The following is a 21,761-nucleotide window of genomic DNA, read 5'->3' on the forward strand; positions in this document are numbered from 1 at the left end:
AAAACGTTCTTCTTTGTCCCTTTGAACAAGTCAGTCAAACTTTAGGAAAAATCCATCCAAACATCTTCTCCCTCTTATCTGTGGTCGGGTTCGAGGAGTCAACAGGTCCAGGAGAGAAACCCAGACCTCCGTCTCCTCAGAGACTCTCCGGCTCCTCCTGGAGGATCCCAAGGTGTTCCCAGACCTGAGAGGATCCAGAATCCCTGCAGAGAGTTCTGGGTCTGCCCCGAGGTCTCCTCCCAGTGGGACATGTCTGAAAAACCTCCAGGAGGTGTCCTAATCAGATGAACCACCTCAGCTGACTCCTTTCGATGAGGAGGAGCAGCTCCCCCCAGATGATGGAGCTCCTCACCTGATCTCTGAGGCTGAGCTCATTTCAGCTGCTTGGATCCAGGATCTGGTTCTTTCAGTCCTGATCCAAACCTCATGACCACAGCTGAGGGTTGGAAGATAGATGGACCACCACGACCGACCGGAGCAGCGTCCTCATTACTGAAGACGAAGCTCCGACCCGTTCATCCTACCATCACTCAGGAACAGGACTCCCAGATCCTTGGTGTTCCTGCTTGTAAAGTCAAGAAAATCCCCCAGAAATGGAAAAAACCAGGAAAGTTTCAAAGTGCTTTCAGTTAACGATGGAACTGAGCTCAAAGGCTTTCAAAATAGTTTTTATAATTTTGGTTCACAGTTCGACACACCCAGTTTAAATGTTTCCAGATGTTTCTGCTTTGTTGTTATTCGGTTTATTTATACAGCACCGAGTTGCACCAAAAGTCGTCTCAGGTCTTAAAAACCTTCACATGATTTATAAAACACCAATAATAAAAGCTATCTCTCTGAGGAAGCATCTTCACTTCGTTGCAGCGTGAAGGCAACAGTGGAAAGAAATGATTTCTTTTTAACAGCGAGAAACCTCCAGCAGAACCAGAACCAGGCTCAGGACGAGCTGCCATTTGTCTCGACCAGCTGGGATTAGAGGACAGGAAAGAGACAAAGACAGAATAACTGGTCCAGGTGGAGTTTCTATGGTCAGTAAGACAAAGAAAAACATGTTAATGATGGAAATAATTACAAACATGGAGAGTAGAGTGAGTAAAGACAGCAGCAGAGTGAGGACATGTGGACAGTTTGTCCTCCAGCAGCAGAATTAAAGGACACGTGGACAGTTTGTCCTCCAGCAGCAGAGTGAGGACATGTGGACAGTTTGTCCTCCAGCAGCAAAACTAAGGGATACCTCAGGAAACCCAAACCGACCCCAACTATAGGATTTATTATAAAGGAAAGTCTTAAAAGTAGACAGGCTGTCAGCCTCATAGACAGAAACTGGAAGTTGGAGCCTGATAACTGAAATCTCTGCCTCCCGTTTTACAAACTCTAGGAACCACAAGTAAACCAATATGGAGGAATATGATCCCCGCTTTTCACTCTCAGCATCACGTGTTGCAGCACTTAAAATCAGCTGAAACAGGAAAGAAGGCTTTCTTCTGTTTCAGGTCAAATCTGCGACATAAAGTGTTGAAATAAAGTAAAATAAAATAAAGAAGAAGCCCGAATCTTTTCTGAAAGTAAAGTCTAGTTGTAGTACTGGATTAATAAATAAAGTGTTTGTGTCATGTATTCCTTGTGATGCGTTTGTTTAAAACAAAAGAGCTGTTATAAACTACAAAAATGGATGTGTATTAAAATCTACCATTTAAATAAATGCATACATATAGGAGGGTTACATAAGAAACTTTAAAAATACAATCATTTAACAAGTGACAGGATAATTGGTACAGACTTAAATTGTAATAAAAAAGGATTATTTCCTGAAAGTGTAAATAAACTCATAACCCACTAGGGGGCACTAACGACTCGCAGTTCTAGTTAACCCTTGGATTGTGGAATATATTTATATTTTCATTTATAAAAAAAATATATTTTCTAGATATTTAAAGCCAAGTATTATTTCACAGAATATGCAGAAAGTAGTTCTTGGTGAAATTTTACTGAAAAAATGAAGTTTCAGACAAAAAAACGTTTATTTGGAGACAGGTTGAATCCCATTGGACAACTTCGAATCTAAATTTTCTGATTGGCTAATGTTTTGGCGACTTAAATTTAAAAATAATGTTATGTATTTTAGGACACACGATCAGTAATTAAACCAGTATTATTATGCCTTTAAATTCCAAGACGATATTTTGTCCGATTTGGGTGAAATTGTGTTTTAAAACAGAAAAAGGAGCGTTTTGCGCGAAAGGTGGCAGCGACCAATCAGAGGCCGCGCCGGCGCGTGTTGCTAGGCAGATTATGTTAATATATGCAATGCGGCCATCTCTGCAGCTACCATTCTGAGGTAAGAACAACTTCAACGTTTCCCACAAAATATAAAAAAGGATCGGATTGAGTAGCGATCAGGTGTGGAGCCTCATTGTGAACGGGGTGTTTCTGTCCACGGGAATTAATTCTGCGGGTTGTTGCGGGGCGAACCCTCCGGCGGGAGATGTGTTTATTTTCTGTGTCGGCCGCCGCTGTTGTCGTTAGTCCCACCCAAAATGGAGTCCGGGTCTTCCTCGTTCACGGCAGACTTGAAGGGCTGGGCGCAACCCAAAATGGGGGACGGGTGAGTCTGCGCAAACAATTCGGCCCCGGCGCGACTCAAAATCGGTTCTGAGCAAAAACCCGAACCGCGACCCGTCTCCTGCGGTCCGGCGAGTCGAGTTAGTCCGACTGTGCGGCCTCACGTCGCGGCTACGCGGCCGTATTGCTCATGTTTGCGGCGCCGCGGAATGCCCGCGTTCCTGCGCCGCTGGTTTCTGTGGTATGGTCCGGTTGGGACCGAGAACCTGCGGGGTTAAAATGGGGGGGGGAAGATAAAATCTGTTCCGATTAAACCAACTCGATTAGAGAACGGGCGGTGGGGAACCGGGGTCGTCGGCCGGGCTTTGGAGCCAGTGCGCGGCCGTATTTGGTCGCTGTTTGCTCGGGCGGCCTCCAGATCCGACCGGCTTTTTCCCCCGCCGTTACCCCCGCCAAGAGCGCCAAGTGTCCGCTTCGAGCTCGAGCTGAGAGCCGCCGGTTCACGGAGCCTGCCTCAGATTACCGGCTGTAATCCGGAGGAGCAGGAGAAAACAGCTGAGAGCCGAACGACGAGCTCATTAGTAGCTGAATTCAAGTCAAAACAAGCACCAACAGAGGCTAAAACTAGCTAGACAGTAGCTAAATGTAGCTAAAAGCTAATTGGAGCAAACTAAGTTAGCAAAGCTTCAATAAAAATGTAAAATCTGCAAAATTGTATCAGAAATCTTCATGAGTCAAATAAAAGCTAACAGCTAAATGTAGCAAAACCACAGCTAAAATCTACATTTGGTAAAGCATTAGCTTAAAGCTAAAATCAGCTAATTTGTAGCTAAAAGCTAAGTGTAGCAAACTAAATTAGCAAAGCCTAAATAAAAATCTAAAAACAGCAAATTTGTATCAAAAAGCTAAATGAGTAAAATAAAAGCTAATAGCTAAATGTAGCAAAACCACAGCTAAAATCTACATTTGGTGAAGCATTAGCTTAAAGCTAAAATCAGCTAATTTGTAGCTAAAAGCTAAGTGTAGCAAACTAAATTAGCAAAGCCTAAATAAAAATCTAAAAACAGCAAATTTGTATCAGAAAGCTAAATGAGTAAAATAAAAGTTAATAGCTAAATGTAGAAAAAAACATAGCTAAAATCAGCTAATCTGTACTTAAAAGCTAAAATTGGTAAAATAAAAGCTAATAGCTAAATGTAGCAAAACCACAGCTAAAATCTACATTTGGTGAAGCATTAATAAAAATCTAAAAACAGCAAATTTGTATCAGAAAGCTAAATGAGTAAAATAAAAGTTAATAGCTAAATGTAGAAAAAAACATAGCTAAAATCAGCTAATCTGTACTTAAAAGCTAATTGAACAAAACTACCTGAGAACTACAATTAGCAGAGCTGCAGCAAAATATCTAAATTCAGCAAAAGTGTACCAAAAAGCTAAAATTGGCAAAATAGTAGCTGATAGCTAGATGTAGCAAAACTATGGCTAAAAGCTAAAATTAGTTAAGCTATAGTTAAAAGCTAATTGTAACAAAATTATCTGAAATCTAAAATTAGAGCTTCAGCTAAACCACAGCTAAAATCAAAATTTAGTAAAGCATTAGCTTAAAGCTAAAATCAGCTAATCTGTAGTTAAAAGCTAATAGTAGCAGAACTGTAGCTGAAAACTAAAATCAGCAGAGCTGCAGAAAAAAAAAGTTTAATTATGGCTTAATTATAGAAAAAGCTAAAATGAGCAAATGGTAGCTAAATGTAGCCAAACCAAAGATAAAAGCTACAATTAGTTGAACTTTAGTTAGAAGCTATTTGTAAAAAAAATGATAGCTGTAAGCTAACATTACAGCTGCAGCCAAAAAGCTAAAATTAACAAAATTGTTGCAAAAAGTTAAACTGAGCATAACCAAAGCTAAAAGCTATAATTATCAACACTACAACACTGTAGCAAAACTGTAGCTACATGTAAATAATTAGCAAAACTGCAGCAAAAATGTAATTGTAGCAAAACAGTAGCTAAAAGCTGCAGTAAAAATCTAAAGTTTAAAAAAAGTTGCAAAAAGCTAAACCGAGCAAAACCTAATAACCGAATAAAAACCGAATAAAAGCCTAAATTAGCTGAACTGTAGCTAAAAGTTAGTGGTAACAAAACTGCAGCTGAAAGCTTAAATTAGCAAAACTTTAGCAAAATGCTAAAATTGGCAAAATAGTAGCTTCAAGTTTAAATTTGCTAAACCATAGTTAAAAGCTAACTGCAGCAAAATTAGCTTGAAGCTAAAGTTATCAAAGCAAAAGCTAAACTTTGAATAACAGTAGCCAAAAGCTAAGAAGATGAAATGTTGTTTTAGTGGAACCTGCTGAATGCTAACATGAAAACGCGGTGTTTTGTTTTTTCCCGCCAGCCCGCATCAGGAGGGTAGCGACCTGGTTGGGCCCGGCGCTGTGTTGCCATGGAGACCAAGCAGGAAGCGTCCGCCGTCTGGAGTCAGACCGTCAGCGATGACTCCAGCAACCCCACGCAGGTACAGGGTGTGCGGCGAGGAGGGGGCGGAGCTCTCACTGTTTGTGGTCGCGAGGGCGACTCTCGGCTACTAACTGCGCCGAGTGTTAGCTCGGCCGAAACGAAGCCGCAGGTGTTCTGAAACCCTCGTGTTTCCTGTTTTGGGCACCGCAGGTGCATTTCGAAGGCGGAGCCGTGGCCCAGATCGTGTATGGCGGCGATCAGGCGGAGCGGGCCGAGCAGCAGGTGGTGTACGCCGCAGACGGGAGCTCGTACACCTCGGTGGAGTCCGCGGAGCACACCCTGGTCTACATACACCCCGCCGATGGCGCTCAGGTAAGATGGCGGGCGGCGTTCGCACTGTTAGTCCAGACAGGAAACAGAATTCTGTCTTGATTCCTGTTTTTTTTTTTTTTCCTTCCAGACGGTTTTCGCCGACCAGCCGCAGGTCGCTTACATCCAGCAGGACGGCACGACTCAGCAGGTGGGTTCAGCGGGCGTTTAGCTCGCCGCGCTTTGCGCCACAAGACAAAAGTAAATAAAGAAATCATTGGCTTTCCGGTTCCGATTCGCAGGTGACGGTTCTGCTGCCAGGCGGGCAGAACATGAACGCTGCCAACCTGCACGTCCTGAGCAACGTGGCGGACGCTCCGCAGGCCATCCTGGAGCCCGTTTCTCAGGTGAGGACACGCCCTCCCGCAAGGTGGGGCCGAGTGCCTGTTGTCCTGCGGAAACAGCCGAAGTCACTGATAGGTCAAAGGTTAAACTGACCGCCCGTGTTTGTTTACCTGCGCAGACGTCGCCCTAACGTAGGCCGGTCACATGACTCGAAGCTTCCAGGTAGTTTTCGGCAGAGTTCTTTGTTTACATTGACTGCGTACCCGCGTTTCAGAATGACATGGCGGCATATCCGAGGAAACTGCAGTGAACTCGTTCAAACTGCAGCCTTCGCTGAAGTTCAGGAGAACTTTTTTTTACGTTTGCGTTCACGTTCTGCGGCGAGTCCAGTTCGGGTCATCAGAAACGCCATTTTTTTGTTTTCACAGCGTAAATCTGCGCCGCCGCCGCGTCGAGTCAGTCACGAAACGCAACGATTTTCACCTGTTTGAGAGGATTTCAGGTCGAAGATAAAGAGCGAACGAATGAATCAGGATGTCTTTGACCTTCACCGATGAGTTTGTGTTTATTGGTGGTGCAGTGGTGCAGTGGTTAGAGCTGTCGCCTCATAGTAAGAAGGCCGCAGGTCGCTTCCCGGCCTTTCAGGATGGAGTTCTCCTCGACTCACAGACTAAAAACGTGAGGTCAGGTTCATTGGTAACCCTGAAATTGTCCCTAGGTGTGAGTGAGAGGGTGATGGTTTGTCTCTATGTGTCCCTGTGATGAACTGGAGACATGTCCAGAGTGTCCCCCGCCTCTTCGACTGGGACAACAGTGGACGGATTTGTAAAAGGGAGAACTCCTCGGGTTTGTTTTTAGTTGAGATAAATAATCTGAGTCCTCTGCGCAGGAGCAGCTGTCTGCGTCCAACTCGCTGGCAGACATGGCCGACATCACAGACCCCCCCACCAGCCCGCTGGGAGCCACGGACTCCACCGACGACTCGGACGAGGTGGAGGACGACGACTCGGAGCTGGAGGACTGGGAGCTGCGGCAGCCTCAGGCGTTCGACCCTCACAGCCTCTGTGAGTGACGCTTCCCGCCGTGCAGCAGCGCTCGGTTTGAACGTGTTGGTTTGACTCTCTGCCGTCTTTCTCCCGATGGCGGCGCCCTCAGGGTGCGAGGAGTGCAACTGCGCCAACCCCTCGGACTGTCCCCTCCACGGTCCTCTGCACCCCATCCCCAACCGGCCGGTCCTGTCCAAGGCCCGGGCCAGCCTGCCTCAGATCCTCTACATCGACCGCTTCCTGGGCGGCGTCTTCTCCAAGAGGCGCATCCCGAAGCGCACGCAGTTCGGCCCCGTGGAGGCGCCCCTGGTTCCCCAGAGCGAGCTGCAGGAGCACTTCTTCCACCTGAAGGTGAGTCGGACCGCCGCCGGAACGTTCCCGCTGTTTTCCCGTTAGTTTCAGTCAAAGCTGTCGGCTCGTTCAGGAAATAAGAGCTAAAACTTTTAGTTCAGTGTTTTCAACATCTTTACGTTTATTTCAGATCTTCGGTTTCTTCTTCTTTGAAATCTGCTTCAGCAAACTGTCTTCTTATGCTAGTTTTAGCTATTAGCTACTGCTCTGCTAGTTTTAGCTTTTAGCATCTGTTCTGCTAGTTTTAGCTCTTAGCAACTGTTCTGATAGTTTTAGCTCTAAGCTACTGTTCTGCTAGTTTTAGCAACTGCTCTGCTAGTTTTAGCTCTTAGCATCTGTTCTGCTAGCTTTAGCTCTTAGCATCTGTTCTGCTAGTTTTAGCTCTTAGCAACTGTTCTGCTAGTTTTAGCTTTTAGCAACTGTTCTGTTAGTTTTAGCTTTTAGCAACTATTTTGCTAATTTTAGCTTTTAGCAACCGTTCTGCTAGTTTTGGCTTTCAACTAGCTTTTGCTACTTTTAGCTAGCTTCTCACTGCTTTAAGCGTTTAGCTAATCTTTTGCTGCTTTTAGCTTCTAGCCATCCTTCACTACGTTTAGCTTGTAGCTCGTGTTTTGCTACATTTAGCCTTCAGCTGGCGTTTAGCCGACTCAGCTTCGGCTCCTTCCGCTCTCAGCGTCACGCGGCGTTTCGGCAGGTCTCACCTCTCTCTCCCGGGCGTTTCAGCTGTGCCTGCTGGATGAGGCGAAGGACGGCGAGAAGCCGAGCGACACGTGGCTCGACCTGTCGGACGAGGACGGCTGCAACTGGATGATGTTCGTCCGGCCCGCCCGGAACCACCTGGAGCAGAACCTGGTGGCGTACCAGTACGGCTCGGAGATCTTCTACACCTGCATCAAACACATCCAGCCGAAGCAGGAGCTGAAGGTCAGCGGCGAGCGGCGGCGTTCAGGCGCCACGAAACAAAATGGCTCCAGTTCGCAGCTGAAGACTCGTTCATTCTGAGAATAATTGCTAATCTGAACGACTCGTTTCCCTCCAGAACCAACAGTTTTTAACTTTGGCGTTTGCCTCCAAGCTAAAGGTTTAAGCTCCACCTCCAACGTGACGAGTTTACAAGTTTTAAAATAAAAATAATTGATCTGTCCCCCGTCCATCGGGGACAAAAAGACAATTTTTATTTTTTAGCGTTTTAAATTAAAATCTGCGGGAATACAAAGAACGTGAACCCACACCTGACCCTGCGGCGGGTTTTTATTTGGTTTTCCTCGCCATGTCGCCGTGACAACTTACAGATCCTTCGGCTGCTTCATCGGCTGTTTGAAACAGCAGCCGAACGTCTGCTGGTTTTGTTTTGCAGGTGTGGTACGCGGCGTCGTACGCGGAGTTTGTGAATCAGAAGATCCACGATGTGACAGAAGAAGAGAGGAAAGGTGAGCTGTCAGCGTCAGGCGAGTCGTCCTCCGCGTCCTCTTGTCCCCCCTCGTCCTCACGCCCGTCTTGTCCCTTCAGTCCTGCAGGAGCAGGAGTGGAACTGGCCGTGTTACGAGTGCAACCGGCGCTTCGTGAGCTCGGAGCAGCTGCAGCTTCACCTCAACATGCACGACGACAAGCTGAGCTCCGTCACGAGGTCAGCCCCACCGCCGCCCCCCCCCCGCCTCCGGCTCGTCCCCTCTGTCCGTCCCAGGCGCGTGACCCCGGTCGCTGTTGCTCTCTGTTCCCAGATCCAAAGGTCGCGGCAGAGGACGGGGCAGGAAGAGGTTCGGGACAGGAAGGAGGCCGGGGCGCCCGCCTAAGTTTCTACGCCTGGACCCGCCCCCTGTGGACGCCAACGGAGACAAGACGAGCGTAAGACAACTGTTTGATGTGTCCGAGGGACGTGTTTTCACTGCGTCCAGCTCACTGCAGCACGAGCAGTGTTTTGAAGCATTAGCCTAGCATTAGCCTAGCATCAGCTTAGCGCCTTCCTGGGAGGCAGTGTCAGCAGCTGCAGCTCGTTAAGCAGCTCGTTAAGCAGCTTTTCGTGTATCCACTCTTCCCGTTTCGCTGCAGATGGATGTCAGCGCCGTTTCTCGCCTCCACGATGACGATGGAGGCCTTCGTCCTTCGTCCTGAGGTTGTCGGGGAACTCGAGCTCAGATCCGTAAACTCCCAGTGCCGTCCTCTGCTCGATCCCTTAGAACGTACCTCTACTCGTTGTCTTCTGGTGTTTATTGGCGGCTAACAAACGGCTCTGCGGTGCTGTAGCGCCTCCAGCTGTGGCTCCTCCTCCTCGCTCCACTGAGAGCGGCGTTGAAACGTCCATATTTAATTCTGTAATAATCCTGTTTGTCTGTTTGAATCAGGAGATGTTGGAGTTGACGGAGAAGCCGCTGGAGGAGCGGACGGACGGAGCGGAGAACGGCGTGAAGGACGTGGAGCTGGAGCTGGAGCCGGAGGAGGAGGAGGAGGCCGGCGCCGGGGCGGAGCTCGTCCCCCCCGCCGAGCAGCGCCTCCCGGAGTCCACGGCACCGTCCTCCAACTCGGACCTGCCCGGCCCGCTGAAGGAGGACCCGGCGCCGAGCGGCCAATCGAATCTCACGTCTCAGGACGTCCAGCGCGCCAAGAAAATCCGGGTGAGTCCGTTTGGAGTCCGTTTACCTCTTCCCTTTTTTTGTTCCGCTCTGATCTTGTGTAAAGCACTTTGTGTAAAAGGTGCTTTATCGATAAAGTTTGATTGATTGATGTCTCTCTTCCTCACTGCGAGCTTCCCTCTCAGATGGATGTGCAGGTAGGTGGAACCTGGAGGATGATGGGAAAACTGTGCCGACTCTTTTGTTTTGGGTGTGAAACGACTCCGAGCTTCGTTCCTCCTCCGGCCGCTCCTCGTCTGAACGCTCTCCCTCTTCTTCCAGAACGCGGCGCTGCAGCACCTCTTCATCAGGAAGAGCTTCCGTCCCTTCAAGTGCACGCTGTGCGGGAAGGCCTTCCGGGACAAAGACAAGCTGGACCAGCACCTGCGGGTCCACGGGCGCGACGCCTTCGCCTTCTCCTGCCACATCTGCAGCAAGAGCTTCCTGAGCGACTCGGCCCTGGAGGACCACCTGGTGGAGCACACGGAGAACCGCTCCTACTCCTGCCTCCTCTGTCCCGACACCTTCGAGAGGCTGGAGCTGCTGAAGGACCACGTGGAGGTCCACTCTGTGGACGGCTGCTTCACCTGTCCCTCCTGCAAGAAGACGTTTACGGACTTCATCCAGGTGGGTTGGCGGGAGAGTCGAACTTCTTCCGCGTGGCGTTGAAGGGCGAAGCTGAAGGTTTCGGGGTTTTGTTTTTTTTCTCCTTCCAGGTGAAGAAGCACATCCGCTGCTTCCATTCGGAGAAGATCTTCCAGTGTCCGAACTGCGAAAAGGCCTTCTGCCGGCCGGACAAGCTGCGGCTGCACATGCTGCGCCACTCCGACCGCAAGGACTTCCTGTGCTCCACCTGCGGCAAACAGTTCAAGGTGAGCCTCGGCGGGGGGCGGGGGCGGTTCGAGTATTCTCTCCTAACGCCGCTCCTTTGTTTCCCTGCGACGCTCAGAGGAAAGACAAGCTGCGGGAACACATGCAGCGGATGCACAATCCCGACCGGGAAGCCAAGAAGTCCGACCGGACGCACCGCGCCAAAACCCACAAGACCAAGACCCCCACCTCCGACTTCGAGAGCTTCGCCTTCAAATGCAGGCCATGCATGATGGGCTTCCGCCGCCGAGGAATGCTGGTGAGCCGCAGGGATTTTCTGCTCGCCTTCGGCTGTTTTAGCTGTTCATCAAAACGTTTGGCTCATCCAGGAGGCGGAGCTGGGACTTTAGTTAAAAAATGTTAAAATACTTTGAGATCTTTTCAGTCGTCTTTGAAATCTGGATCTGTTGTAGTTAGATTTCGGTTAGCATTTAGCTACTTTTAGCTTCCATTCTGCTGCTTTTAGCTTGCCTTTTGCTACGTTTTGCTTTTGGGTACAGATATGCTACTTTTAGCTATCCTTTAGTACTTTCAGATAGCCTTTTGCTACTTAGCTTTTACCTACTGATTTGCTACTCTTAGATACCGTTCTGCTTGTGTTAGCTAGCCTTTTGCACCTTTTAGCATTTAGCTGACCTTTTGCTTTTCTGATTTTAGCTAGAAATTTGTGACATTTAGCCTTCAGTAAGCTTTAAGTACTTTGAGCTAACCTTTAGCTATTTTTAGCATTTGGCTACTTTAGTTTATATCTAATGTTCTGCTATTTTTACCTTGTCTTTTGTAGCATTGAGCTAATCTTATGCTACTTAGCTTTTACCTACTGATTTGCTACTTTTAGATACCATTCTGCTTGTGTTAGCTAGCCTTTTGCACCTTTTTAGCATTAAGCTGACCTTTTTCTGTTTCAGCTTTTAGCTAGACATTTGTTACTTTTAGCCTCTAGTTAGCTTTTAGTACTTTTAGCTAACCTTTAGCTACTTTTAGCTACAATTATAGTTTAAGCATTTAGCCAACCTTTTGCTACATTTAGCGTCTAACTTCCGTTTTGATACTTTTAGCTTTTAGCTAGCCTTTGCTACTTTTAGTTAGCCGTTTAGCCTTTAGCTGATGTTCTGAGTCATTCAGCGTCGATCTGTTTTCTGTAGTTTGTTCCTAAACTCCGGTATTTTAGCTCTGTTCTCTGTTCTTCGGCTCACAGGTGAATCATTTATCCAAACGCCATCCTGAGATGCGGATCGACGACGTTCCGGAGCTGACGCTCCCGATCATCAAACCCAACCGGGATTACTTCTGTCAGTACTGCGATAAGGTCCGTTTCTCCGACCTTCGGCTCTCGTTTCTTCGGCTGGTTGACCCCGCAGCTTAAGCTAACCGCCCCGTGTCCCCGCAGGTCTATAAGAGCGCCAGTAAAAGGAAAGCTCACATCCTGAAGAACCACCCCGGAGCGGAACTCCCTCCCAGCATCCGGAAGCTCCGCCCCGCCGCTCCTGGAGAGCCAGACCCCATGTTGAGCACGCACACCCAGCTGACCGGCACCATCGCCACGGCGCCGGTCTGCTGCCCGCACTGCGCCAAGCAGTACAGCAGCAAGGTAAGGCGTGCGCCGCCGGACACGCCCGCCGCTCCACTGCGCCGAGCCTCACGCTGAAACGTCTTTTCCCGTCAGACCAAGATGGTGCAGCACATCAGGAAGAAGCACCCGGAGTTCGCCCAGCTGGCCAACGCCATCCAGACGCCGCTGACCACGGCCGTGATCAGTTCTGCTCCCGCCGTCATCGGCGCCGACGGAGCCACAGCCGAGGCCGTCGTGGTGAGGACGGTCACTTCCTGCTCTTTAAAACCGCCGCCGTCGGGGTCTGATTGGTGTTTCAGGCGGCAGAACGATGGCGTTAACGGATACGCCGCAGGTATCGGACACCATCAGGTGTGATTTATTGATTTATTTGTACCTGTGTGACGTCCTCCCCTCAGACCACGGACCTGCTGACCCAGGCCATGACAGAACTGTCCCAGACGCTGACCACGGACTACCGGGCCACTCCGGGGGACTACCAGAGGATCCAGTACATCCCGGTGTCGCAGGCCGGAGGCGGCCTGTCGCAGCCGCAGCACATCCAGCTGCAGGTGGTCCAGGTCGCCCCGGTGAGTCCAGACCCGGTTCAGACCCGCTCCAGACCCGGTTCAGCGGTTTCAGTCCAAACCCGTCTGCGGACATTTCACTGTTAAAAAATCCAAACATTCGGCTCGTCCAGGAACTTTTATACTTTAATCTTTAGCTTCATCGACTCACCGTCTTATGCTACATTTAGCTAGCATTTCGCCACTTTACTTAGCTTTTTACCACTCTTAGCTTATAGCTAGTCTTTTGGTACTCTAAGCTTTTAGTTAGCATTTTTCTGTTTAAATTTTAGCTAGCTTTTTGCTACTTTTGGCTACCCTTTGGCTACTTTTAGTCTAAAGCTAGCCTTTTGCTACATTGAGCTAGCCCCTCACCACTTTTAGCCTATAGCTAGTCTTTTCACGCTTTTAGCTTTTAGTTATCCTTTTGCTACTTTTAGCTTTTAGTTAGCATTTTGCTATGTTTAAGTTTTAGCTAGGTTTTTGGTACTTTCAGCTAACATTTTGCTGTTTTTAGTCGTTTTTTTGCTGCATTTAGCTAGCATTTCACCAGTTTTAGCTTATAGCTAGTCTGTTGCTACTGTTAGTTAGCATTTTGCGATGTTTACTGTGTAGCTAGCTTTTTGCTACGTTTAGCTAGTCTCTCACCATTTTTAGCTGTTCTTTTGTTAGCTTTGAGTTAGCATTTTGCTACCTTTACCTTTGCTGCGTTTATCTTTTAGCTCGTGTTCTGATTGTAGTTTTTGTTTTTCCTCCTCGGAGAGCAGCCGAGACTCGATCAGCCGTAGTTTTTTTGACCCCAGCAGCCGGCGGGACTCAGCGCGTGTCTTCTGTCCCCTCAGGCGTCCTCCCCTCACGCCCAGCCTCCGGCGGTGGACGTGAACCAGCTCCACGACCCTCACAGCTACAGCCAGCACTCCATCCAGGTGCAGCACATCCAGGTGTCTGAGGCCTCAGGCGCGGCCCCCGGAGCCACGCAGGTAAGCCGGCGGGTCGGACCCTTGCCGCGCCGTGCCGCCGTTTTCATTTCACGCCATCTTCTCCTCTTCTCAGGGAACCAGCCAGCCTCTGAGCCCCGCCTCCCAGCAGCCGAGTCAGGACCTGAGCCCCGCCCAGCTGACCCCCGTCACCTTAGCTCAGAGCCACTCCCTGCAGGCGAGCAGCGGCCAGCAGCCGGGCGCCGTGCAGCACGCCTACATACCCGGGAACTGGAACTACCGGGGCTACCGTGAGTCTTTCACCTCCCGGTCAAAGTTGAGCCGGTCCGCTCTGCGGCGTCTGAGGATAAGTCCTGAACTTCTTGCTGTTCCAGCTTCTGAGATCCAGATGATGGCGCTGCCGCACGCTCAGTACGTCATCGCCGAGGCCAGCGCGCCCGTGTCCGGAGTCGGCAGCAACCAGGTGAAAACGGTGAGTCCGGGTTTCTGTGGATCGTTCAGGAACGTTCAAAAGAACGAGGAGCAGAACCAGGACCCGAGGAGACTGGCGGCACTAATGCACCCCCATACCATCAGAGAGGCAGGCTGACCTCAGAACAGTTCACCTCTTTGGTCCAGAGGAGACACATCTGTTCACATCTGGCTTCTTCTTTGCCTGATAGAGCTTTAAGCAGCATCTGTGGACGGCACGGTGAACTGTGTTTACAGAACAGAACCAGAACCAGCCTTGACCTTTGACCTCAGATGTTTCTAGCAGAACAGAGCCTGGTGAACCTCTGCCCATTACTTCTTTAGATTCAGCCTCTAAAATCGTCTTTTTATCTCCACTCCTCTCACCGACCTGCTGACAATTAACCTCATTAGTTTCTAAAAGCTCCTCCAGATGTTTCTGATTCGTCCCGCTCACTTTACAGCTGTTTTATCAGATGAGTCGCTGCCATAAAATCCAGAATCAGAATGGTTTAATTTAACATTTGAGGTTAGGGATAGGGTTAGGGTTAGGGTTAGCTAATGCTAGGCTAATGTGGCTTTATAAGAATTTATTTACATTTACATTTACGATTATTTTTTTAAAATTTGAAACATCCTCCTCCTTCCCTCAGACGCACTACGTCATCTCCGAGGGTCAGAGCGAGCTGGAGGCGAAGCAGGCGGCTCCTCAGGGCGCCGCCCAGAACGCCGCCGAGCCGCTGGAGCAGCAGCCCGCCGCCCCGACGGCCACGCAGTACATCATCACCGCCACCACCAACAGCAGCGGCGCCAGCGAGGTTCACATCACGAAGCCGTGAAGCGGAGACCTTCCTCCTCCTCCTCCTCCTCCTCCTCCTCGCCGTTTTTGTTTTTTTGTTTTAATAAATGAAGAAATGGACCTGCAGAGACTAAACCGGCACAGTTTTATGTGTCCGTCTGGGAGATAAAAACGAGTCCACGTCAAAGAATAAATATGAAGTTTTTAATTTAAATAGAATATAAAAATAAAACTGAACACTACTTTTAAAGGAATGCACTGAAACGTAGAGCTGGAGTCTTTTTTTAATTTTTATTTTGTGTTTCTAACGTTGTTCTGTGATGTAGTGGGAAGTTTTAATGCAGATTTGTTACGTTACGAACATTTACTTTCGTGTTTTATTTGTAAAAGGAGCAGCAAACATTAAACTCGTCCCGACTGCGTCTCTGAGGACGTCGTCTCCAAACAGTGTTGATCAAATCATGTTTTTGTTTTCTGTCCTCGGTTTGTAAAGTTTAGAAGAACTATTTTAATATCTAAATCTTTGTCTTTGTCTCCTCTGATGTGGTTTTATAGTAAAAGATTAAAAAACAAACTCGCTCGGCTTCGTTCTTTCTTGAGAAATATAATCACTGTAGAGGCGATTACATTATCGCCCGCCTCGTTTCCAGAGCAAATGTCAAATAAGTGTTTCAGGGGTCAAAGTTCAGCCTCTGAAGGAGATAAATGACAAAAACCTAATTGAAAATAAGCTTTTAGACGCTTCAGACTCAGCCGAAATGATAACTTCATCTGTTTAAACCCAGTGTGGGTGTTAAAGAAGCAAAACGTAGCTTAAAAGTTAAAGGCTACATGTAACCGAAGGGTAGCTGAAAGTAGCAAGAGGTTAGGTAACGTAGCACAAGGGTAGCTGGACGCTAAAGGGGCAAAATGGTTGTTAAATTAGCGTAAAGCTAAGGGCTAGCTAGCAGCAACAGACGCAAAATGTTAGCTAGAAGCTAAAATGATCAAATAGCTAGTTAGAAGTAGCAAAAAGCTGGTTAAAAAGGCTAGCTAAAAGTAGCACAATGATAGCTAGAACCTAAATGAGCAAAATGTTTGTTAAATTAGCATAAAGCTAAGGGCTAGCTAAAAACCAAAGCAGTAGTATGCTAGCTACAAGTAGCAAAAAGCTTGCTAAAACAGCAAGGCTAGCTAGATACTCAAATAATCAAATGGCTAGTTAGAAGTAGCAAAATGCTAGCTAAAATTAGCACAGCTAGGAGCTAAAGGAGCGAAATGTTTGTTAAATCAGCTTAAAGCTAGCCAAAAGTAACAAAGGGCTAGCTAAAAAAACAGTTGTAGTAAAATGCTAGCTACAAATAGCAAAAAGCTAACTAGATACTACAGTTATCGAGTAGCTAGCTACAAAATGTGTATGCAACTGAAGGGTAGCTAAAAGTAGCAGGAGGCTAACTACGGTAGCAAAATGCTAGCTAGAAGCTAAAATTATCAAATGGCTAATTAGAAGTAGCAAAAAAATGGTGTTTGACGAGGGAAGAGTCACCTGGTTTTCTTCAGCTGTTTTCAGGGGTCTCCACAGCGAGGTGTCCTCCTCCATCTAACTCTGTCTTCTGCGTCCTCTGTCCTCAGCCCAACTCCCTCCATGTCCTCTCTAACTGCATCCATATATGTCCTCTTTGTCTCTAACATCCTTCTGTCCCTCCTCTGGACATGTCCGAACCATCTCAGTCTGTCCTCTCTAACTTTATCTCCCAGTCCTTCAACCTGTGCTGGACCTCTGATGACCTCATTCCTAATCCTGTCCATCCTCGTCCCTCCCAAGGAGAACCTCAACATCTTCAGCTCTGACACTTCCTGTTCTGTCTCCTGTCTTTTTGTCTCCAAACCAAACAACATGGCTGGTCTCCATCCGCTCCATCCTGGCTGGACTCTCTTCTTCACCTCTTCGCCACACTCCCTGTTCTCCTGGACAGTGGACCCTAAGTCCTTGAAGTCCTGCACCTTTGTGCCCTCACTGTTCCACCTGTCTCCACCTGTCCAGGTTCTCCTCCACCTGTTCCCTGTTCTCACCACAGATCATGATGTCCTCTGCAAACATCACAGTCCACAGGGACTTCTTCTGTTTGTCCATCACTAGAGCAAACAGGAAGGAACAGGGACAATCCTTGAGGCACTCCCACCTCCACATTGAAGCTATCTGTCCCTCCTCCACCTCACCACTGTCCTGCTGTCCTCAGACATGTCCTGGACCAGCCGAACTCTCAGTACTTCTTGTCTAATTCTGTCTTTTCTATTCTTCTTCTAACCACCAGATGGCGGCATGGCCTCAGACCTGTCAGTAGTTAAAATCTGGGACAATTGGGCCTCCCAGGTGAGATAAGCGACCCGTTTGAGCGCCAACTGGTTGTTTGTGTTTGGGTGGAGCAGGGCTTGTCCTCCGCTCCGTCCAGATTAGTAGGGTTGAACACGTTCCACGCCTGGCTGGAATGCTGCAGAAGGAGACCAAACCACCGTCCCGATAAAGGAAGTCTTCAGGTCGGACCAGTTTGACGCGCTCGTCACCGGAGGCGTGATCCCGTCCCATGCAGGTGGAGGTTCGCCGCCTCATGGCTCGGACGCAGTTTCAGCCAACATGTTCGCGTGGAGGCCATGCCGTGCCTGACTGTCGTCCACCCCAGAGGTCAGGGGGTGATACGGGGATACGCAGGGGACGGGGACGGTAAACGGACGAGCTCCGGGACTCGGCGCAGGTAGGGTTTGGGTTCAATCAGCTCGATCAACGATGGTTTTCTTGGTTTGACTCGTTCCTGTCGGGACGAGCGAAGACTCCGTGTCTCCCCGCAGGAAATGATTCCTTTCAGGACCTTCGTAGTTCTTTAGAAAAGGGACAAATCAAGCTTTTATTTTGAATTCTGGACACATATTTCACTGAAACAGCTGCCAGTAAAATGAGGAAGTTTCCATCTGTCTTGACTCTGATCGCTGATTCAGCCGTAGTTTAACTACAGCTGAATACTTTGTGTCATTTTAGCTGTTTATGTTTCAAAACATTCATTAGCTGTAGCTTTTTCAAAATATTTAACTTTATTTACAAACTTTTTAACCATAGAAAACACTGAAATCTACTAAAGTTCTGTTTTTAGCTTTTAGCTAGGCTTTTGATATGTTACGTTTAGCTGATAGTTTGATACTTGTAACTAGCCTTTACCTACTTCAACTACCATTTTGCAACTTTTGACTTTGATTTAGCTAGTATTTTGGTCCTTGAAGCTTTTAGCTAGCATTTTGCTTCTTTTTACTTTCAGTTAGAGTTTTGCTACTATTAGCTTTTGCTGCAGCTTGTCTTCAGCTACTTTTAGGTTTCAGCCAGTCTTTTGGTACCTTTAGGTTTTAGCTATTAGTTTGATACTTTTAGCTAGTATTTGTCTACTTTAGCTAATGTTTTGGTACTTTTAGCTTTTAGCTAGCAGTTTGCCACTTCATGCTTTCAGTTAGTTTTGCTAATTTTAGCTTTTAGCTGACCTTTTACAAGTTTTGCTATTTTTAGTCTGTAGCTAACCTTTTTATACCTTTAGCTTTTAGCTAAATATTTGATATTTTTAGCTAACCTATTAATGCTTTTACTGCAGCTAGGCATTGGCTACTTTTAGTTTTTTGCTGCCTTTTTGCTATTATTTAGTTTTTAGCTAGCCTTTGGCTACTTTAGCTAATGTTGTACTACTTTTTCCTTTTGGCTAGCATTGTGTTAGTTTAGCTTTTAGCTAGTGTTCTGCTTCTTTTAGTTTTAACAACATCTTGCTGTTTTTAACGCTTGTTTGTTTTTGGTTTTTCTCCGTTTCAGTCTGAACCGAACATCAGCCGAAGATCAGCCGAAACAGAACCTTCTGGCCCGGTCTCTGAGGACGTTTGGTGTCGTGTGCTTCGTCCTTCTGCTGGAGGCGCTGCTGCAGCCGTCTCTGTCCCCGGAGGACGTCTGCTGCCGGCTGTCCATCCTGGTTCTGCTCTGGGTTCTCCTGGGGGCGTGTCTCCGAGTCCTGAAGCGCCGCCTGGAGCCGGAGAACCCGGCGAGCTCAGACCCGCGTGGGCGGAGTCCAGCGGAACCCCCTCTGAGTTCCAATCCTTCAGGGTTTCAGGTGGAACCTCCTCCTCGGAACCAGCAGGTGGTTCTTTCTAAAAGCAGCAGGAACCTGTTTTCAGGGTGAGGCTTCACCTGTTTTCTTTTTTAACAATTTAAAATCAAAGCTGTCGGCGTTTAAGAACCGTTTTTTCTCCAGGATGTCTCGGACCCAGAACCCGGTTCCTCTGAGCATGGCTCTGACCGACGGCCTGCTGCTCTGTGTTCTCCAGGAGCTCCTGCAGGAACCCAGCGTGGAACACATCCAGGCCCTCCTCAACAAGCTGCAGGTAAGAAAAGTCCACCCTGATCCAGAACCGAACCCGGCCCCCCCTGATCCAGTTCTCCTCCCCGCAGGCCGTGGCTCAGACGCTGGAGAACGCTGGAACCCCGCTGGTTCTGGAGGAGGTGGACCGGGACGCCACGCCGACGGACAAACTGAAGCTCCTCTGCTCCTACCTGCAGCAGAGGTGAGCTCAACATCTGGAGCCTGTTGCCGTGGAAACGCTCTTTGGTTGAGCGGACACGCCAGAAAGGGGCCCAAAGTGAGGCCTGGGGGCCAGAAATGGGCTCAAAGTGAGGCCCGTGGGCCAGAAGTGGGCCCAAAGTGAAGCCTGGGGGCCAGAAATGGGCTCAAAGTGAGGCCCGTGGGCCAGAAGTGGGCCCAAAGTGAAGCCTGGGGGCCAGAAATGGGCTCAAAGTGAGGCCCGTGGGCCAGAAGTGGGCCCAAAGTGAGGCCTGGGGGCCAGAAATGGGCTCAAAGTGAGGCCCGGGGGCCAGAAGTGGGCCCAAAGTGAGGCCCAGGGGCCAGACAGGTCCCCAACGTGAAGCCCGTGGGCCAGAAGTGGGCCCAAAGTGAGGCTCAGGGGCCAGAAGTGGGCCCAAAGTGAGGCCCGTGGGTTAGAGCCGGTTTTGTGTTGGTTTTTTTAAGTTAGATTATCTGTGGCGGCCATCCTTACTTGTTCATCCTGTGATTACTGTTTGATAATTTTAAATAAATTCAGTACAAATTATTGGACCAAATAACTCGTTAACTTTGGACTAAATTACGTTTTTTTTTCCTGATTATTAAACATTTGACGTGATGACATTATTCAGCCTGATTCAAGATGGCTGCCACAGCTAACCTCCATCAGCGAGCACAAAAAAAACTCCAGCTTAGTCTTGGTGTGGTGGTAGCTGAGAGTCATCTCCAGCTTGTATTCAGAGGGTTAATGAATCGTATGAAGTCTTCAAGGATTTATTATTAATGAAAAGAAAGACATGTTTATTTCCGTCTAACTTTCCCCTCCGTCCCCCTCCGTCCCCTGCAGGACAGGACTCCTGGCGTCCCTGGTCAAGGCGCAGCAGGATTTCCAGACCAGCGTGGGGGACCTGCTGCGGGGTCTCCAGGACCTCTGGGTCCAGCTGGAGGAGCTGCACGCCGGCGTCACGCTCACCAAACGGGAGGACCGGGGCCACCGAGACCTGGCGTCTGTCCAGAAGGACGCTGAGGTGAGCGACGGCGGGCGATATGCATCCCCTCAGAGGAATGTCAGGTCTTCAGTTCTCTGTGTTCTGGTCCCAGGCGCTGGTGGCAGAACTGGGCCGGTACCGGCTCAGGTTTCAGTCCTGCGAGGCGCACCTGAAGGAGAGCACCCGGCTCCTGCAGGAGCTCACCTGGAGTCACGCTCACGTCAGCAGCGAGGTGAACGCCGGTGGCAGCGAGTCCGTCTGGCCAGAACTTCTGCTCCAGTCCAACATCGAGCAGGTACCGACCGCGGCCTCGTTGTAAACGTTCCTTTTAACCCCGCCCCCCGGCGCTGAAACGCTCGTCTCCTCGCAGTTTGACTCGGTGCAGGAGAGCCTCGCCCCCCTGGAGCAGCAGACCGCCACCTTCCGGACCCACCTGGAGGGACTGGGAGGAGGGAACCCGCGGGAGGGGGGCGCCGGCGGGGCCCCTTCGAGCACCGCCCCCCCTCAAACCTCCAGCGATACGCCCCCGAAGGGTTCGAGCAAAACACCATCGCTGCGCGGGAGGATGGCGCTGAAGGTCCCGTCGTTACGCCTGCCCAAACCCGGAAACAGGAAGTGACTTTTAAATCCGAACAAACGTTTTATTTATGAAGGTTCATGTAGACGTTGACCGTTTGCTGGCCTCAAGCTGAAGTATTTATTGTTTTTAAAAAGGGCCTTTTTGTTATTCTTCTTTCAGACACAAGGGGGCAGATTTTCATCAGTTTTTATGTTCGCTTCGACTCAAACCGACATTAAAACTCAAATCTTCATCATTAAAGGTTCATTAGATCTCCGACGTTTTTACTTTTTAAAAAAAAAACCTGTTTACTGATTTAATTTGTTGTAAAACACAATCCTGATTTATGTTCTGGTAATTAAAAGAAGCCACTTGTGGCGAACGAATTAATAACTGTTCTTGTTTTAGTTTTTTTTTGGTCGCTTTATTTTGATCTGAAAGTCAACTGAAGAGTTTCTGTTTTTACTAAAACTGAGTCCTCTGAACTTTTAAAGCCTTTGATCTAAACTCAGCTAAACTCCGAGCGCAGAAACTAAAAGAGAAAAGTAGCAGAACGCTAGCTAAAACGAGCAGAGCGCTAGCTAAAACGAGCAGAACGCTAGCTAAAATGAGCAGAACACTAGCTAAAACGAGCAGAATGCTGCTAAGACGAGCAGAATGCTAGCTAAGACGAGCAGAACGCTAGCTAAAACAAGCAGAATGCTAGCTAAGACGAGCAGAATGCTAGCTAAAACAAGCAGAATGCTAGCTAAAACGAGCAGAATGCTAGCTAAAACAAGCAGAATGCTAGCTAAAACTAG

At 48.5% G+C, this 21,761-nt stretch overlaps 2 protein-coding genes across 6 annotated transcripts; both read left to right on the forward strand.

Moving 5' to 3' along the window:
* Positions 1-2,293: 2,293 nt before the first annotated feature.
* prdm10 (PR domain containing 10) lies at positions 2,294-15,433 on the forward strand. 5 transcript variants are annotated; one of them, XM_017437797.3, is made up of 23 exons: positions 2,294-2,338; positions 4,955-5,074; positions 5,227-5,388; positions 5,477-5,536; positions 5,628-5,732; positions 6,560-6,734; positions 6,826-7,067; positions 7,791-7,991; positions 8,425-8,497; positions 8,577-8,694; positions 8,789-8,912; positions 9,410-9,679; positions 9,959-10,303; positions 10,393-10,548; positions 10,626-10,805; positions 11,745-11,855; positions 11,937-12,137; positions 12,213-12,356; positions 12,518-12,688; positions 13,507-13,644; positions 13,718-13,892; positions 13,977-14,074; positions 14,706-14,891. In XM_017437797.3, exons 2-23 carry the CDS (start codon positions 5,003-5,005, stop codon positions 14,889-14,891), a joined length of 3,507 nt encoding a protein of 1,168 aa, XP_017293286.1. In that variant the 5' UTR covers positions 2,294-2,338; positions 4,955-5,002. The 5 variants fall into 5 exon arrangements, with proteins under 5 accessions (XP_017293286.1, XP_037829538.1, XP_037829535.1 ...); XM_037973610.1 differs by lacking the exon at positions 2,294-2,338 and adding an exon at positions 2,373-2,400; XM_037973607.1 differs by lacking the exon at positions 2,294-2,338 and adding an exon at positions 2,461-2,605.
* Positions 15,434-17,219: 1,786 nt separating this feature from the next.
* On the forward strand, positions 17,220-21,351 carry LOC108248793. The gene is made up of 7 exons (XM_017437773.2): positions 17,220-17,583; positions 18,675-19,031; positions 19,108-19,237; positions 19,305-19,417; positions 20,261-20,441; positions 20,515-20,697; positions 20,773-21,351. The coding sequence occupies exons 1-7, from the start codon at positions 17,483-17,485 to the stop codon at positions 21,019-21,021; spliced, it is 1,314 nt and encodes a 437-aa protein (XP_017293262.1). The 5' UTR covers positions 17,220-17,482; the 3' UTR covers positions 21,022-21,351.
* Positions 21,352-21,761: the final 410 nt, after the last annotated feature.

Source organism: Kryptolebias marmoratus, linkage group LG2 (genome assembly GCF_001649575.2).
Source record: "Kryptolebias marmoratus isolate JLee-2015 linkage group LG2, ASM164957v2, whole genome shotgun sequence".
Classification (NCBI taxonomy): Eukaryota; Metazoa; Chordata; class Actinopteri; order Cyprinodontiformes; family Rivulidae; genus Kryptolebias; species Kryptolebias marmoratus.